Below are 18,481 nucleotides of genomic sequence, written 5' to 3' on the forward strand. Positions count from 1 at the left end.
CTCTCCCCTTTTAGTTATGCTGTCATAGTTAGTTGCCCGAGTCCCTGCTTGTACTCGGTGCAATATGTATACTGTTCTTACTTATTCAGGTGACATTGGGCATACCTAACAACCTGTGTTTTCTCTCTCTTCTCTCTCCACCCCCCCCATCTGTCCCTCTGAGTTACATGTCGGTCCTGGGATCAAGATGCTGACCTCTTCTGCTCCTCGGACCTGCCTGATCCATCCTGGTGCCCTGTGTCTGGTTGGAGTCCCATCGCATCGCTCCTGTGGAAGGCGGCCCCATGTGGACAGTTGGGGGTCACGCCTGGAGGACGCTCTGGACTCTTGCAGTGGTGCTTTTGTGGCTGGGGACTGCAGTTGACTTGCTGACTTTAGGACTGCAGTTGACTTGCTGACTTTGGGACTACAGTTGTCGTGAACGGTTTTGCGCTTGGGTTTCCATCGGTGGGGGGTTTATAGCATCAACGAAGCTGACTTTATGTTAGGACTGTTAATGTTATAGTCATGTTGTCTGTTGTTGCCTGGATGGGGATGGGTTCCCTTTTGAGTCTGGTTCCTCTCGAGGTTTCTTCCTCATGTTGTCTGAGGGAGTTTTTCTTTACCACCGTCGCCACAGACTTGCTCATTGGGGATAGATTAGGGATAAAATTAGCTCATGTTTTAAGTTGTTCAAATTCTGTAAAGCTGCTTTGCGACAATGTTTATTGTTAAAAGCTCTATACAAATAAACTTGACTTGACTTAAATCAGACCGACCCAAAACCAAGTCGGGGCCTACAGATACATTATAATATTAATTTTTACTAAAGCAGTCAAGTTCCACATGTGCTTATAAGATGGTTATATAAATGTACATAACACAAAAACATGTATAAATGGTTTGGTTCATTGGGTTTATTAGCCAGTTACAGGAAAGTGCCTAATAGTCATGTGACCCCAATACAATTAGGTGGAAAAGGTAAATACTGTAAAACCAAATATTTAATATACCACCCTGCCTCTACTTCACACACAGTACATACATCAGATATTATACATTTTATTTATTTCATTGCATATAGCCATTTTATCTAGTTGGGTCCAGCTGAGTTTATGACAAGGAAATAACTGAAATGTGAAAATGGGTGAAAATATAATTTTAAAAAATTGCAATGGAAAACAATGACACGGAAAATAAAAGAGAGTTTGCCAAACTGATCATGAAAATACTAAACATGACACAATGACTATTTAATATTATATTAATTTAATATTACTGAATATAACAGAGCTTGATATTTGTGACATTTCCTTGATATTTTCTCATTTCATTACTGTTAACAACTTCAATTTGGATACATAATATAAAGAGATAAGTTATTTGACAATATTTAAATTATATTAACCTGTGCATATGTGTAGTATTTCATATTTTTTTCATACTGATCTCATTTTATTCCAAAGAAAAAAAAAACATATACGTGAACATGCATATATGCATATGTACTGTATATGAAAACACTGTGTTATAGATGCCTGTATGAACATAAGGAATTAAAGCAGAGAGTGTCATATTTTGGAGAAATATCAAGCATGAGGCATTACATGTTCATTTTTGAGATATGTTGAAAACACTTGGGAAATATCACACAATAATTGGAAGTTAAGATAATAGACAATAGGTTTTCAAAAGCATTTCCATCTCACGTGTTTTACAGAGAACCCATCACATTCCTCAACCAGGGAAGGAAGCGGGACACCTTCTGAAAGACGTAACCGTTGCTGCAGTCCAGCCCTGGGGACTGGCTCACCACACCAGTGAGAAAGAAGACCTCTCGGTACAAGGTGAGGATGGGACTGCCGGAGCCGAAGAAACAATCCACTTTAGGACGTGGCAGGGTGCATGCCATCTTGTTGGTAACCTTAAAGCCAGAATCCATTCATTGCATTTACTAAACGACAACAATAAATTGTTACTAAATGAAGAAATCGCCTTACCTGTCCTGAGTGACGCTCCACACATGCTGACAGTTTGCTGTAAGACAAGTGATTTAGCCTGAGGTTTCCTACAAACTCAGATGCATTTTGCCAACCAGTAACCACGCCCATGTGCTCGCCTGAAATCAAAACATTTTCTGCAAAATCTCTCTCAGGCAGGCAGGCTGGCACCACCTTCTTCTTCAACATGATCTTATCCTTCAGCTCGATCACAGCAAGGTCATTTTCTGGTTTTCCCTCCAGGTAAAGTGGATGAACATGTACCTTCTTTACATACAGGTCCTGTTCATCAATCTCATAGGTTGGCACCATCTTGCCTGTATACATAAACATGTGTTACTGCTGTTTACTTGGAAATAATTTAAAATGTATGAATTGATGTAAAGTAAAATTAAATGATGAAAAACTGCACATTTTTCTACTTTGTACCATCTTTCTTCTTTCAATTATTCAGTAAATATTTTTTGTACCAAGTAACTATTTTTTGTACTGAGTACATTGTAACTAACTAAACTAGACAACAACTTGCCCAAAATTTAAGGGTGGTGCTTCATTGAATAGTATGATCAAAATGAAATTGAGACAACAGTCACAATGTTAGTCACAACATTCAGTCACAACAGTCACAACAGTCACCAATCAAATAATGGTGTCTGTAATTTGCAACTTTAACCAGTAGTTTTGCTCTGTGCAACACCCATGAGCAAATCATCACATACTCATCACCAAACACAATTTTTGTCTCAGACCATTTTGTTAAAGAAGAAAGTAAATGGTAAGCACTTGAAATTAAGTGCTACACACAAGAAAGTAAGTAAAATCATGTAAACGACATTTTTTTTTCGCATGTGCAACCACAAGATAATTTTTCTTTTTTTTTCCTTAAAGAGGTACTGCCCACTTAAATGTATTTTCTGAGCTGTAACCTAAATGATATAACTATACTGTAATATTAATATTGACAAAATTACCATTTTTATAAAATAAATCAGCATTTTATGGGTTGAAAATTATTCAAAACACCATCTACTGGTTAAAATCATCCTGAACCTTGCAAGGCAGATGCTGACAGAGTCAACCATTTAGGACTTATTTACATCATGAAATTTAAATAAATAAACAATGTTAACACCCTTTAACCAGACATGGGCGGCCACCTCCCCCAACTCCTGCCCCTGAGTGAAAGTCTGGGAAAGGTTTATTCAAGGTCTCTGTATATACAGTCCTGTGCAAAAGTCTGAGGCACATGTAAAGAAATGCTGTTGACCAAAAATGGCTTAAAAATAATGAAATGTTTCAATGTTAAAAAATGCTATAAACAGTAAGCAGTAAGCCATAATAAATGAAACAAAGTCAATATTTGATGTGAGACGACCCTTTGCTTTAAAAAAAAAAAAAGTCTCGGGTACAATGAGTTCAGTTTTATAAGGGAATGAGCTGTCGGTTTTACTGAGCATCTTGCAGAACCAGCCACAGTTCTTCTGGACACTTTGACCATCACACTCGCATCTTCATTTTGCACCAAAACCCAGTAGCCTTCATTATGTTTTCTTTTTTAAGCTGAAAAGTGCTCTCTTATGGAATATGCTGCTCAGATACATACTTTTTTTCTGTAACATTTAATTTTGTGCTGAAAAACGAACTAAAATCTTTTTGTACTGACTCGATAATGTAGAAATCATAAAATAGAAATCTATAACAAAGTTTGTATGAAAAAGATAGGGTGGCTAAGACTTTTGTACAGTACTGTAGTAGAACTTTTACTGTTACAACATTATACTTTTGTGTATGTTCAGTTTTAGAAATAGGTGTCACTCACCCACAGCCACGGAGAAGTCGGTATATTTGAGGACACACTGTGCCGTGGTCAGTACAAAGTTCTCTTTAATGATGACGCCACTGCAAAACCCATTCAACTTACTGTTATGCAGCAGGGCCTTAAAATGTGACAGGAACACAATTAAAAACACTAAAAACTACAGAGGTTATTAATGTTAACTTGCATTCTTGTTGTAAGGTGTTGTACCTGCCAGGGACATTCTTCAGCATTGCAGTCCAGTCCTTCATAGTCCGATTGTATGTTCTTGGACTGCTGGCTGGTCCACTGACTCAAACTGCTCACCTTCCCACATGGGAATGGCACTGAGGGGGGAAGAAAAAAAACACTGTGATAAAGCAGGAGTTTAGGCTTTGAACAAAGCAGCCTACATGACAATGAAGTGGAAAACAAAATAATATACTGATTATAGAATTAAATACTATTATTATATTTAAAAGTTATTCCATAAAATTGAATCAAACATGAGCTAATAGCCAATGAGATTGAGTTGAATAACTGTTTTATTCTATCCACATTCACTGGATTTTGAGAAATGGAGCATTTTTATTTTTAGCAAATTCAATAAATAAAAACTTTATACAAAATATCCAACAAAGTCATTTCCACTTAGAATGTAAACAAACTGTCGAAATGACAGTAGCAATTTGTGAAAAATGTTCTAATAATTCTTGAAAAATAAAATTAAAAAAAGACATACGGTATGTTCTTACCATCAAATATTTTATTCTATATTTTGTTGCTTTTTTTAATGTGAGCTTATTGCAGCTCACAACAAATTTAAGACATTGATGCTAGCTTACCAGGCTCTTAAGGTTTTATACCTCCATCATCTGATCCACCCCTACATGCCAGCCAGATCCCTACGCTCCACTGCTACTGGTCGCCTGGCCCCTCATCCTCTCTGCTCCTGCCCAGCCTGCTCAAGACTGCTGCCTGTCCTGGCTCCCCGTTGATGGAATAACCTTCCCATTGAGGTCAGAACTGCTAACTCCTTAACCACCTTCAAGCACAGACTGAAGACTCCCTTCTTCAGGCTGCACCTTCCCTTCCATTCTTCCCTGCCCATTGTGTCACTGCGTTTTGGTCTAGACTAAGCCAGGCTGTGTACAGTCTAGCCTGGAGTTAAACATTTTGAGTTCTCTATTTAGTTGTCCTTTATATGGTTGGTTTTTGATGGACAGCCTCTCGAAGATGTGGACTTGTTCACCTAACTTGGAAGTGTGGTGGATCGCCTCAGGCATACAGATAAGGATATTGCAACTAGGATTGGGAAGGCGAGGTCTGCCTTCCTCCTGTTGAAGAATCTATGGGTATCCAAAGAGCTTACAACAAAAATCAAACTCTGAATTTTCAAGTCTAATGTGAAGTCTGTGTGGGCAGAGATGTGGAGGACAACCAAGAAGTCCAGTAAGAAAATCCAGACATTTATCGACAGCTGTCTGAGGAGAATATTGCCAATATGTTGGCAGGATAAGGTTACCAATGAGGAATTATGGAAGCAAGTGGGGGAAGAACCTGTTACATACAATCAAAATTTGTACGGAAGATGAATAATAATAATAAGAAGAAGAATAAGAAACGCACTGTAAACTTCATATCAGATTTTATATACATGCTATTTAAAGGTAAAAAGTATCATTTTTGTTATAGCTATCAATCCAAAACACATGATAAACATTTTTGATAAAAGTTTTTCACTTAGAGTTTCGGACTCTTGTCTTTTAGGGACTTTCAATGTGTTTATTTTGAACTTTTTAAGTACTGTTTAACTGTTTTTTTTTCTTTCAAGAAATGGTCAATATGACAGTTTTACCGAAGTGTTTTTTTTAAATGTTTTTTAGTAGTAGTAGTAGTAGTAGTAGTGGCAGTAGTCAAGTCAAGTTTATTTGTATAGTGCTTTTCACAATAAACATTGTCGCAAAGCAGCTTTACAGAATTTGAACGACTTAAAACATGAGCTAATTTTATCCCTAATCTATCCCCAATGAGCAAGCCTGTGGCGACGGTGGGAAAGAAAAACTCCCTCAGACGACATGAGGAAGAAACCTCGAGATGAACCAGACTCAAAAGGAAACCCATCCTCATTTGGACAACAACAGAGAACATGACTACAACCCCGATTCCAAAAAAGTTGGGACAAAGTACAAATTGTAAATAAAAATGGAATGCAATAATTTACAAATCTCAAAAACTGATATTGTATTCACAATAGAACAAAGACAACATATCAAATGTTGAAAGTGAGACATTTTGAAATTTTATGCCAAATATTGGCTCATTTTGAAATGTCATGACGGCAACACATCTCAAAAAAGTTGGGACAGGGGCAATAAGAGGCTGGAAAAGTTAAAGGTACAAAAAAGGAACAGCTGGAGGACCAAATTGCAACTCATTAGGTCAACTGGCAATAGGTCATTAACATGACTGGGTATAAAAAGAGCATCTTTGAGTGGCAGCGGCTCTCAGAAGTAAAGATGGGAAGAGGATCACCAATCCCCCTAATTCTACGCCGACAAATAGTGGAGCAATATCAGAAAGGAGTTCGACAGTATAAAATTGCAAAGAGTTTGAACATATTATCATCTCAGTGCATAATATCATCAAAAGATTCAGAAAATCTGCAAGAATCTCTGCGTAAGGGTCAAGGCCAGAAAACCATACTCGGTGCCCGTGATCTTCAGGCCCTTAGACGGCACTGCATCACATACAGGCATGCTTCTGTATTGGAAATCACAAAATGGGCTCAGGAATATTTCCAGAGAACATTATCTGTGAACACAATTCACCGTGCCATCCGCTGTTGCCAGCTAAAACTCTATAGTTCAAAGAAGAAGCCGTATCTAAACATGATCCAGAAGCGCAGACGTCTTCTCTGGGCCAAGGCTCATTTCAAATGGACTGTGGCAAAGTGGAAACTGTTCTGTTTTCTGTTTTCAGACGAATCAAAATTTGAAGTTCTTTATGGAAATCAGGGACGCCGTGTCATTCGGACTAAAGAGGAGAAGGACGACCCAAGTTGTTATCAGCGCTCAGTTCAGAAGCCTGCATCTCTGATGGTATGGGGTTGCATTAGTGTGTGTGGCATGGGCAGCTCACACATCTGGAAAGACACCAATGCTGAAAGGTATATCCAGGTTCTAGAGCAACATATGCTCCCATCCAGACGACGTCTCTTTCAGGGAAGACCTTGCATTTTCCAGCATGACAATGCCAAACCACATACTGCATCAATTACAGCATCATGGCTGCGTAGAAGAAGGGTCCGGGTACTGAACTGGCCAGCCTGCAGTCCAGATCTTTCACCCATAGAAAACATTTGGCATATCATAAAATGGAAGATACGACAAAAAGGACCCAAGACAGTTGAGCAACTAGAATCCTACATTAGACAAGAATGGGTTAACATTCCTATCCCTAAACTTGAGCAACTTGTCTCCTCAGTCCCCAGACGTTTACAGACTGTTGTAAAGAGAAAAGGGGATGTCTCACAGTGGTAAACATGGCTTTGTCCCAACTTTTTTGAGATGTATTGTTGTCATGAAATTTAAAATCACCTAATTTTTCTCTTTAAATGATACATTTTCTCAGTTTCAACATTTGATACGTCATCTATGTTCTATTCTGAATAAAATATGGAATTTTGAAACTTCCAGATCATTGCATTCCATTTTTATTTACAATTTGTACTTTGTCCCAACTTTTTTGGAATTGGGGTTGTATAACATTAACAGTTTTAACATGAAGTCAGTTTCGTTGATGTTATAAACTCTTCATTGATGGAAACTTGAGTGCAAAACTGTTCATGACAACTGCAGTCCTAAAGTTAGCAAGTCAACTGTAGTCCTCAGCCATAAAAGCATTACTGTAAGTGTACAGAGTGTCCTCCAAGTGTGACTTTCAACTGTCCACATGGGGCCGTCCTCCACAGGAGAGATGCGATGAGACTCCAACCAGACACAGGGCACCAGGATGGATCAGGTCAGCAGTACTGTAGTAGTAGTAGTAGTAGTGGTGGTGGTGGTAGTACCTGGGTGTTCACCTGAACAACAAACTGGACCGAACTGATAACACCACAGCACTGTACAGGAAAGGTCAGAGCAGGCTGAATCTGCTGTGAAGACTCAGGTCTTTTGGAGTGCAAGGGACACTCCTGAAGACCTTTTTTGACACTGGGATGGTGTCAGCCATCTTTCATGTCGTGGTTTGCTGGGAGAGCAGCAACTCCACAGCTGACAGGAAGAGACAGGACAAACTGATCAGGAGGCCCAACTCTGTGCTGGGATGCCCCCTGGAGCCAGTTGAGGTAGTGGGTGGGAAGAGGATGATGGCTAAGCTGTCATCTATGATGGAGAATGACTCCCACCACCTATAGGACTTACTGGCTGGACTGCAGAACTCCTTCAGTGGGAGGTTGCTCCACTCTAAAAGTGTGAAGGAGCGTTACCGCAGATCATTCCTTCCTGCAGCTGTTAGACTGTATAACCAGCACTGCTCACAGTAGACTCACATTTGTATGTCTGTCAATAGTTGTTGCATTTTTTCTGTTTTTTTTTTCTGTTTTATCTTTTGCAATTACAACCACCTGATATGTGCAATAAGTGTTTCATCTACTTTATAATTTCTCTAATTTAGTATTTATGGGCGGCATGGCGGTTAGCACGGTCGCCTCACAGCAAGAGGGTTCCGGGTTCGAGCCCAGCGGCCAGCGAGGGCCTTTCTGTGTGGAGTTTGCATGTTCTCCCCGTGTCTGCGTGGGTTTCCTCCGGGTGCTCTGGTTTCCCCCACAGTCCAAAGACATGCAGTTAGGTTGACGTGGGGTGGCCTTGGGCTGAGGTGCCCTTGAACAAGGTACCTGTCCCCTGACTGCTCCCCGGGCGCTCTGGTGTGGCTGCCCACTGCTCTGAGTGTGTGCGTGTGTTCACTGCTTCAGATGGGTTAAATGCAGAGGATGAATTTCACTGTGCTTGAAGTGTGCATGTGACAAATAAAGGTTTCTTATTATTATTATCTTCGGTATAATATATATAGGGCGGCACGGTGGTGTAGTGGTTAGCACTGTCGCCTCACAGCAAGAAGGTCCGGGTTCGAGCCCCGGGGCCAGCGAGGGCCTTTCTGTGTGGAGTTTGCATGTTCTCCCCGTGTCCGCGTGGGTTTCCTCCGGGTGCTCCGGTTTCCCCCACAGTCCAAAGACATGCAGGTTAGGTTAACTGGTGACTCTAAATTGACTGTAGGTGTGAATGTGAGTGTGAATGGTTGTCTGTGTCTATGTGTCAGCCCTGTGATGACCTGGCGACTTGTCCAGGGTGTACCCCGCCTTTCGCCCGTAGTCAGCTGGGATAGGCTCCAGCTTGCCTGCGACCCTGTAGAAGGATAAAGCGGCTAGAGATAATGAGATGAGATGAGATGAGAGAATATATATATTTTTTTAATTGTGTGGCTTGATATGTCTTCTTCTGATGCTATCCACTGTGCTGCTGCAAACAGGAAATTTCCCTATTGTGGGATAATAAAGGTCTTCTTACTTAATAATAATAATAATAATAATAATAATAATAATAATAATAATAATAATAATTTTTGAAATTGAGATTTGTTCACTACATGCTTGTTAAATTATCTCTGTAATAAACTGCATAAAATAAAACACCAAATACTGTATACACATATGCCCCGCATAGCAAAATATCTGAATAGGGAAATGCATCAACAGTTTCTCATTTTCTCGTATTATCTCATCTCATTATCTCTAGTCGCTTTATCCTGTTCTACAGGGTCGCAGGCAAGCTGGAGCCTATCCCAGCTGACTACAGGCGAAAGGCGGGGTACACCCTGGACAAGTCGCCAGGTCATCACAGGGCTGACACATAGACACAGACAACCATTCACACTCACATTCACACCTACAGTCAATTTAGAGTCACCAGTTAACCTAAAGGCCCGGTCACACAGCGCTTTACGGCTTTATCACGGCCAAAACCCGTCAAAAAGTGCTCTCCCGTGAAGCAGACGATATTGTTCGTGTTGATGTCGAAGTTAAGACGTGTTACAGTCGATATACAGACGTGACAGGACGCAGGGGAAAATCGGAACGGCGTCGGACGCGGCAAAAAGTTTTGGACTGCTCAAAACTTTAGACCGCGGACAACCACGGCCGGCACACGTGGTAAAGACGTGCAACACAGGTGAAAAACACGTGATAATCAGTGTCCCGGCCGTTATTAAAACTTGGGGAGACGTGGTAAGACGCGAAAGTTTGGCGGTCTATCACGGGCAGAGCACGGTCATCGGACGGGTGTTACGCGTTGGTATCACGGGATATAGCGTGTGTTTAGCGGCTTATCACTGAGAAATGGATTTTTCCGCGTACATAGCACTGTCTAAGCCCGTTAAACGACGTCTCAAACAAGTTCTAAATTCGATTGATCACTGTCTAATCACTTCTGCATCACTTCTGATTTGCGGCATGTAAATACCGTAATTTTCTGAGACCTCGGCACTTGCAGTCTAGATGTCAAGGGGTGAACATGAACCCTCAACGCTGTGATCTCCTCATCTTAATGCTCCAGCACCAACAGAACCAACTGATACAGGCTCAACATATCCTACCGCTTTTATATGCGCAGCAAGCCGCTCTTCCAACGACGCTGAGCCGCGGTTACCCGTGATTTGGCAGTGCTGCAGCAGTGAAACAGCCGCCGACGGCCATACCCCGTACAAAGCACGGCAAAGCCAAAATTGACCAAAAATTACCACTTACGACCACGTCCACCTGATTTTTGTATCTTTTTGTACGTGATATAGACGCGGAGTGCTGTGTGACCGGGCCTTAACCTGCATGTCTTTGGACTGTGGGGGAAACGGGAGCACCCAGAGGAAACCCACGCAGACACGGGGAGAACATGCAAACTCCACACAGAAAGGCCCTTGCCGGCCACGGGGCTTGAACCCGGACTTTCTTGCTGTGAGACAACAGCACTAACCACACCACCGTGCTGCCCAGGTGCATATTATGAAATAGTTATTTGAAACATTATGTTGCTAGGTTGCCATGTTACCCAAGGTGGCTCCAGCTGGCTACTGGGGTGTTTTTAGGTGGTTGCTATGGTATTCTGGGTGCTTGGAAATTGTTTGCATCAGACTGAGCAATAGTGTGTGGGATGGGCAGAACCCAAACTAATCATTGATTTGTTTTTCTATGAAGAAAGTCAACAGTATCAGTTGCCATAGTATTTGATGATGTCATTCACAGTTTCAGACATCAAACATCATCATCCTTTTTTATGTAACTGCTGTTGCTTGGTGGTTGCTTTGGTGTTCCAGATCAGAGCATTTTTAACATAGTTACATAGCCAGATTTGGTCTCCTAGTCAATGCCAAACCAGCTTCACTGGGAGACCAAATTTTAAACCAAGATATGTCTTATCATTTGGTTCAATCAGTTGCAATTAATTAACCAAGTACCATGTAAGTATACATTTAACAAGGAAAATGAAGATCTATGTTATAAGATATACACACAAGATCATGTTCTCATCTCTCATCTCATTATCTCTAGCCGCTTTATCCTTCTACAGGGTCGCAGGCAAGCTGGAGCCTATCCCAGCTGACTACGGGCGAAAGGCGGGGTACACCCTGGACAAGTCGCCAGGTCATCACAGGGCTGACACATAGACACAGACAACCATTCACACTCACATTCACACCTACAGTCAATTTAGAGTCACCAGTTAACCTAACCTGCATGTCTTTGGACTGTGGGGGAAACGGGAGCACCCGGAGGAAACCCACGCAGACACGGGGAGAACATGCAAACTCCACACAGAAAGGCCCTTGCCGGCCACGGGGCTTGAACCCGGACCTTCTTGCTGTGAGACAACAGCACTAACCACACCACCGTGCTGCCCAGGTGCATATTATGAAATAGTTATTTGAAACATTATGTTGCTAGGTTGCCATGTTACCCAAGGTGGCTCCAGCTGGCTACTGGGGTGTTTTTAGGTGGTTGCTATGGTATTCTGGGTGCTTGGAAATTGTTTGCATCAGACTGAGCAATAGTGTGTGGGATGGGCAGAACCCAAACTAATCATTGATTTGTTTTTCTATGAAGAAAGTCAACAGTATCAGTTGCCATAGTATTTGATGATGTCATTCACAGTTTCAGACATCAAACATCATCATCCTTTTTTATGTAACTGCTGTTGCTTGGTGGTTGCTTTGGTGTTCCAGATCAGAGCATTTTTAACATAGTTACATAGCCAGATTTGGTCTCCTAGTCAATGCCAAACCAGCTTCACTGGGAGACCAAATTTTAAACCAAGATATGTCTTATCATTTGGTTCAATCAGTTGCAATTAATTAACCAAGTACCATGTAAGTATACATTTAACAAGGAAAATGAAGATCTATGTTATAAGATATACACACAAGATCATGTTGGTTAAGAAAAACAAAACTAAAATTTGGTTACTGAGATGGCTGATGTCAGAATCCGATGTCATTACTGTGTAATTTTGAGTGTCTTTTGACATAACATTTGTGCTTGGTAAATGCTCTTGATAGCTGTGTAGTCACTGTAGTGTGTTTGTCTGTATGGTGATTGGTGAACCACTTTGCATCACAGAATATGCCGCAGCGGTGTAGCCGCATGGACTCTGGGGCCTGTGATTGCATTGCCCAGACCAGTTGGTCTCCTAGTGGAAAATCCTTAAAAAATGCTCTGTTCCAGATGGTTACTAGGGTGCTGCTAGGTGATTATTATCCCAGGGCATTTGGTAGTTGGTTGGTAAGGTGTATCATTTGGTCGGTTGGTAGGGTGTTGCTAGGTGGTTGCTAAGGGATTCCAGGTCCATCCTAAGTTGTAGATAAGCAGACCCTCCAGGATTTCGCGATGTTGCGATTTGCAATTTCAACCAATCCCCGCGAATTCAGGGTGGTGTTGCGATTATATCCAATCACCGCAACTTTCCCGCAAATTTGACCAATCGTTGGCGTCGTCTTGAGGTGACGTGCGTAGTGTTGCCAGATTGGGCGGTTTAAGTGCATTTTGGCGGGTTTTGAACATATTTTGGGCTGGAAGACGTCAGCAGTATCTGGCAACATTGCATGATGTGCGAGTCAGTGTTTATATAGGCTTAAATTCTGTTGAAAGTGTGTTATGTTTACAGTGAAGCACTGTGTGCACTTTACATTATTTTTTTACTTAATACAAGAAATTAATGAATGCCAACATTTTTGCCAAAATGGTATTTTATTTTCCATTGTTTAGGCAACTTCAGCATCATACTGTGAGATTCTGTTCAAATTGTTTTTTTTTCTTCTATGAAGCCTGAGCCATTTATTTTATTAGTTTATAATTATTGTTTAATTTAGTCTTCAGGAGAGACTGCCTGCACACAGTACTAGTATTAATAGGTTTTTTTTTTCTTACATGAAAGCTGAGGCATTTATATTATATTTTAAGGTAACTTCATGTTGTGCTGTGAGGTTCTATGCACTTTAACTTTTGAACCAACAGGTGCATTTGGATAAGTAAAGCCTATTTTTCTGCATTTTTGTAGTCCTGGTAATCTTTTATATTGGTAAAGTTGTTTATAGGACCATTTCTCAGTGTCTTTGTTTTTTTAATCAATAGTTTTTCAGTAATAACTTAATATTTAACATATCATTCAATTTTAATCACAAAAAGAGAAAATCACAACAATTTCTTGCAACTTTCACTTTCTCCCACAATGTAATCGCAACAAAAACCTAAAAAACACCGCAACTTTCATCACAATTTTTTGGAAACCCCCCCGCAACAATCACAAAAAAGGCCCGTGAAATCCTGGGGGGACTGGATAAGGAGTTGCTCTGGAATAACATGTGGTTGCTAGGTTGTTTGTAGGTATGGTATCCCATGGGTGACTTTAGTATTCCAGGCTGTTGCTTGGCAGCTACTATGGTCACACAATTGGCTGTTAGCATCTTGCAAGATGGTTGTTCTGGGATTCCAAGTGGTTGCCAGGATGTTCCTAAGTGTTTGCTTAGGATGTTGCTAGGCAGATGATATGAGTGTTTTGTAATGATGGGGCTGGATTGTCATCATGGTATCCTTAGTGGTTATGATGTCATCCCAAGTCTTTCCTAAGCTCTTATTAAGTTGTTGCTATGTTCATTTTAGGCAGCTGCTCGGTGGTTGCTATGGGAAGGGCAGTCAGTTCATTTGTACTGATCTTCTCTGTATCTGACCTGACATGGCCTTAAATAGCAAATGAAGCAAGCAGGACTTGCTAGAACATTCCCCCATTTATGCCAATGGATAAAAAATTCAGATTGGAACAATTGCTACATGGAAACCATTTTTTTTAAACATTACTACAAGTTACATCTCCAAGAAAAAATGAACAGTTCTCACCAGCAGGCACACATTTGTCTTTCTGCTCCAGCTTCCATCCCCAAGCACAGGAACACTCATACGACTGGTAACCAGGCTTACAGAACTGACTGCAGCCTTTGTTCTTATCGATAACACATTTGGTCTGATCTGTGAGAGAAATAGATAACCATAATAAATAAATTAATTAATTAATTTATTTATTTATTTCAGAATCAGAAGCACTTTATTGCCAGGTATGTTACACACACGAGGAATTTGACTCCGGTTCGACTTAGCTTTCATAGAAAGAAAGAAAGTAGACAGAAAGAAAGTATAGGGAAAAAACACACACACACACAGAGTCTCACTGCAGTGAACTCCAGGGGAAGAATCGTGTTTCTACAGCGACGACCTTGAAGGCAGTGCTGGCTGGGACAGCCAAGATAAGATTGGAATTTGTTTAGACTTAAGATGGGTAGATGTGTCCTTTTTCGCTTAACCTGCTTGTCCATTCTGGCTACCAAAATGATCCATTTCTCTTTGCAAAGCCATCAACTTCTCCATGATGTTATCAATGTTGCGACTCAAGTTCTGAACAGCCACAGTCTGAGCACTGACAGCTCTGCCCACCGCCTCAATCATGTCGGGCAGCTTTGTGGGGCTTTGAACAGCTGCCACCGTTAACTGATTTCCTCGATACACCAGGGCAATGCTAAGTCCAATCAGCAAAAATCCTGTGATCATGGTTCCGAATAGGTAAATATCCTCAATGTCCTCCACGGAAAGAATCGCCAAGCACACCACACGCCACTTCTCCCAGGCATCCATGGTGTATCCGGCTGCAAACGTTCCGTCTATTTATATTTCCGTCTATTACACGTCTATTTATTTATTTATTTATTTTTTTAATCCACAGAAAAGCTGAAAATCATGGGTAAACAGACTATGTTGCCAACTGGGGGAAGCCATGGTCTAATGGTTAGAGAAGTCACTTTGGAACCAAAAGGTCACTGGTTCAATTCCCTGGACCAGCAGGAATGGCTGAAGTGCCCTTGAGCAAGGCGGCTGCTCTGGGTATGTTGTACGTTGCTCTGGATAAGAGTGTCAGCTAAATGCCATTAATATAACGTAACTGCAGCTTTTTCATTTACACCTGTGAGAAAAATGTCAATTGTGTACAAATCTATCTAGTTCTCTTTTTTTTTACCTGTTTCACAATGCACTCCTGAAAATCCTGATTTGCAGATGCAATCATAACCACCAACACTGTCTGAGCACATGGCTCCGTTTTTGCATGGTTGATTTGCGCACTGATCTCCATCTGTGAAATGATGTTATTCACAAAAATAATAAGAAAAACACTACAATGTTAAAAGGCAAAGATCAGTAAAATACAGTAGGCTACTTCATGCACATAATTTTTAACAACATTCAGCCAAGACACTGGACATCCAACATGTCTTGGCTGAATGTTGTTAAAAATGTTGTGCATGAAGTAGCCTACTGTAGTACATCTCAAACAAAAGTTTTGACCAAAAACATGCAATCACAATACAACCATGATTGTTATTTAGTTTCATATTATATCTTTTAGGATAAACACATGACATGCAGGCAGCACTACTTACCTATGTACACTGACCAGAATATATCCTGTATTAAAAGAAAAGTCTATATTGTCAAAACAGCCCCCCAAAAAAGTTAAAACATCCCAGAAGTACCCCTCCCCTCCAGCAGAGGTCAGTGTCTCCACAGCTCTACTCCATTATTAATTTCCTGTTTACTTCCTGGTTTAAATCTATATAAGCTCATAGTTCTCAGTTAATCATGACAAAGTCTTACCAATCTCCTGTGTCATGATTTTCCTAAAGACTGTGATTTTAAAACTGGGTGGCTCAATCACATTATCAGAGACTTACAGTGCGATATATGTCCTGAAACACCTCTCTTGCTTCTTCATAACTGCACACTTCCTCCAGACATTCTCGCTCAAGGTTGGGGTTGAGTGTATTCTCCTCGTTTCCTGCATTTGCTCTCTTCTGACGGCTTATGACTTCACTGGCCTCCTTCTGGTCCAGGAACACTGGGACTGAGAGGACAGGATGTGCATCTAAATACAGCATTTGAAGCTCAAGGATCTTGATGCATGCATTAAAATTCAGTTGTTATATTACATTTTATTGTAAAGGTCAAGTGCTGCGTGATGAATTATATATGTAAATTTAAACTCGAGGAAGATGAACTCTGATTAGCATGACTAACACACCTTAAAATTGGTAATTAGATGGTAAGCAGTAGCCAGTGTTTTGGCTTGTATTTGTAGCAGGTTGGGTCAACAATACTAGATAGATGTAGAAAGTCTTTTTTTTTCTTGCATGTAATGTTTCTAGACAATGAGTTGGTCAAGTGGTTAGCGTGTCTACCTCCTCCTACTCAAGCGAGTAGGACGTTTCTTTGCTTTGCTCCTGCTTTCTTGATCTTTATTTCTATACTTTACTTTCTCATTTAATTTCCACTATTTTTCATTTTATTTTTCATCTTTATCAGCTTTTAATTTAATTTTAATTTAATTTCCACTATTTTTTTCATTTTATTTTTCATCTTTATAAGATAAGTTAGCTTTTAAGACAAAATGCCAGGGGGCAAAATATCCTGCAGAAAATGCATGGAACTAGAACAGAGGATTTCTATCCTGGAATCAAAGATTGATGCTCTGCCAAAGACGGACAAATTAAAAGCGATATCTCAGGAAAGGAGTACAGAAACAGTGGCTGAGAATGCAGAGATTGCACTCCGACAGACCGATGGCATTGCAAATCGAGTGGAGGAATTCATCGATCAAGCTGGGCAAAATGTGAGTACAGAAAACTGGCAAATGATGGGTGGCAAGCCCAAAAATAAAAACAGAAGAGTAATTACCTCAACACCAGCTCGTTCTACAAATTACAATAGGATTTACAATCCTATGGAAAATTCACAGCCCATAAGGCTTCAGAACAAATTTGAATGCCTCAGGGATGTGGAAGAGGATTTTTCAAGCGGACAAACACATCGTAAAAAGAGATCGCACCAAGATCGAAGAGCTGTGGGAAGAGGCAAAAAGCAGCTCGTAACACCACCTGATCCCACAACCCTTGTTCTTGGTGATTCCACTGTAAGAAATTTAAAAGGTCATGGGATGATTATTTGCTGTCTTCCAAATGCATCTATCTTTGACACCAAAGACAGCATTTTGAAACTCGTGTCAGAGCATAAAACTATCAAACGTATTGTTGTGCATGTGGGAGCAAATGATGTTTTCAGAAAACAGCTGTTTGTCCAAGATGATTTCAGAAAACTTTTTTCTGATCTCTATAAGACTGGAATACAATCTTTTATTAGTGGCCCACTCCCAGCGAGAGGAAGTTTTGCATTTTCTCGACTCTTCACTCTTAACACCTGGTTTGGAAAAACTTGTTTTTCATTTGGTATGAACTTCATAGACAATTTTAACCTTTTCTGGAATCGCACAGAATTTTTCAAGACAAATAGCACTGAACTCAGCTGGATTGGAGCCAAGGTCTTAGTAGACCATTACAGACTTGCAATCTTTTCTCAGCCAGCATTGAGGAAAACAGTTGATAAGATGTCGCAGACGGACATAGTTACAAAAAACAATATCTCTGCAAAGACAAAACAATCATCTTTGCAAGTCGTCATCAAGGACACACAGACATCTGATCTGCCAGACTGCCAAGATTCAAAGACAGACTGCCAAAAATCAGAGACAAACTGCCATACAAAGAATTCACCAATTTCTCGCTCTTCTGATCTGCCAGACTGCCAAGATTCAAAGACAGACTGCCAAAAATCAGAGACAAACTGCCATACAAAGAACTCACCAATTTCTCGCTCTTCTGACTTCACGACGCCATCTTCCTCTTCCACACGTATGGATTTCCCAAATAGCATACAGAGATTGCTGCCAATAGCTACACTCTCTTTTTCCAACCCAAATCTGTTGCGACAAGCAGTGTACCCAGTTCATCAAAATTGTGTTCGCCCAGGACTTTCAGCTGGCTCACCATCTAAAAGATACATGTCATCTCCAATCCTTTCACCCTCAAACCAAATGGAACATTTAGAAAGTATTGTTTGATGTACTCTGGGTCCCTGCAAATGGGTGTAGCTTTGAAAACCAGCTGGGACCCTATATGCCTATGCCATTCTCTATTCCTGTGTTGATAAGAAATAGAAAACATAGAGCACATTTAACCCAGGGGGTAAACCAATCTAATCTCCTTCCTGTTTTAAAACAATATCAGAGTG

The 18,481-nt window shown here is 40.6% G+C and overlaps 1 protein-coding gene across 2 annotated transcripts in view; it reads right to left on the bottom strand.

Moving 5' to 3' along the window:
- Positions 1-1,325: 1,325 nt before the first annotated feature.
- Positions 1,326-18,481, bottom strand: part of proza (protein Z, vitamin K-dependent plasma glycoprotein a) — a 30,842-nt gene continuing 13,686 nt past the window's right edge. For both annotated transcript variants that reach the window (XM_060911071.1, XM_060911064.1), the window contains exons 3-10: positions 16,093-16,262; positions 15,802-15,826; positions 15,381-15,494; positions 14,213-14,341; positions 4,006-4,121; positions 3,799-3,916; positions 1,980-2,296; positions 1,326-1,903 (exon numbers count right to left, since the gene is read on the bottom strand). In XM_060911071.1, coding sequence (XP_060767054.1) covers positions 1,694-1,903; positions 1,980-2,296; positions 3,799-3,916; positions 4,006-4,121; positions 14,213-14,341; positions 15,381-15,494; positions 15,802-15,826; positions 16,093-16,262 — 1,199 coding nt within the window. In that variant the 3' untranslated portion in view covers positions 1,326-1,693. The remainder of the gene's footprint in view (positions 1,904-1,979; positions 2,297-3,798; positions 3,917-4,005; positions 4,122-14,212; positions 14,342-15,380; positions 15,495-15,801; positions 15,827-16,092; positions 16,263-18,481) is intronic.

The sequence above is a fragment of the Neoarius graeffei genome, chromosome 2 (genome assembly GCF_027579695.1).
Source record: "Neoarius graeffei isolate fNeoGra1 chromosome 2, fNeoGra1.pri, whole genome shotgun sequence".
NCBI classification, from domain to species: Eukaryota; Metazoa; Chordata; class Actinopteri; order Siluriformes; family Ariidae; genus Neoarius; species Neoarius graeffei.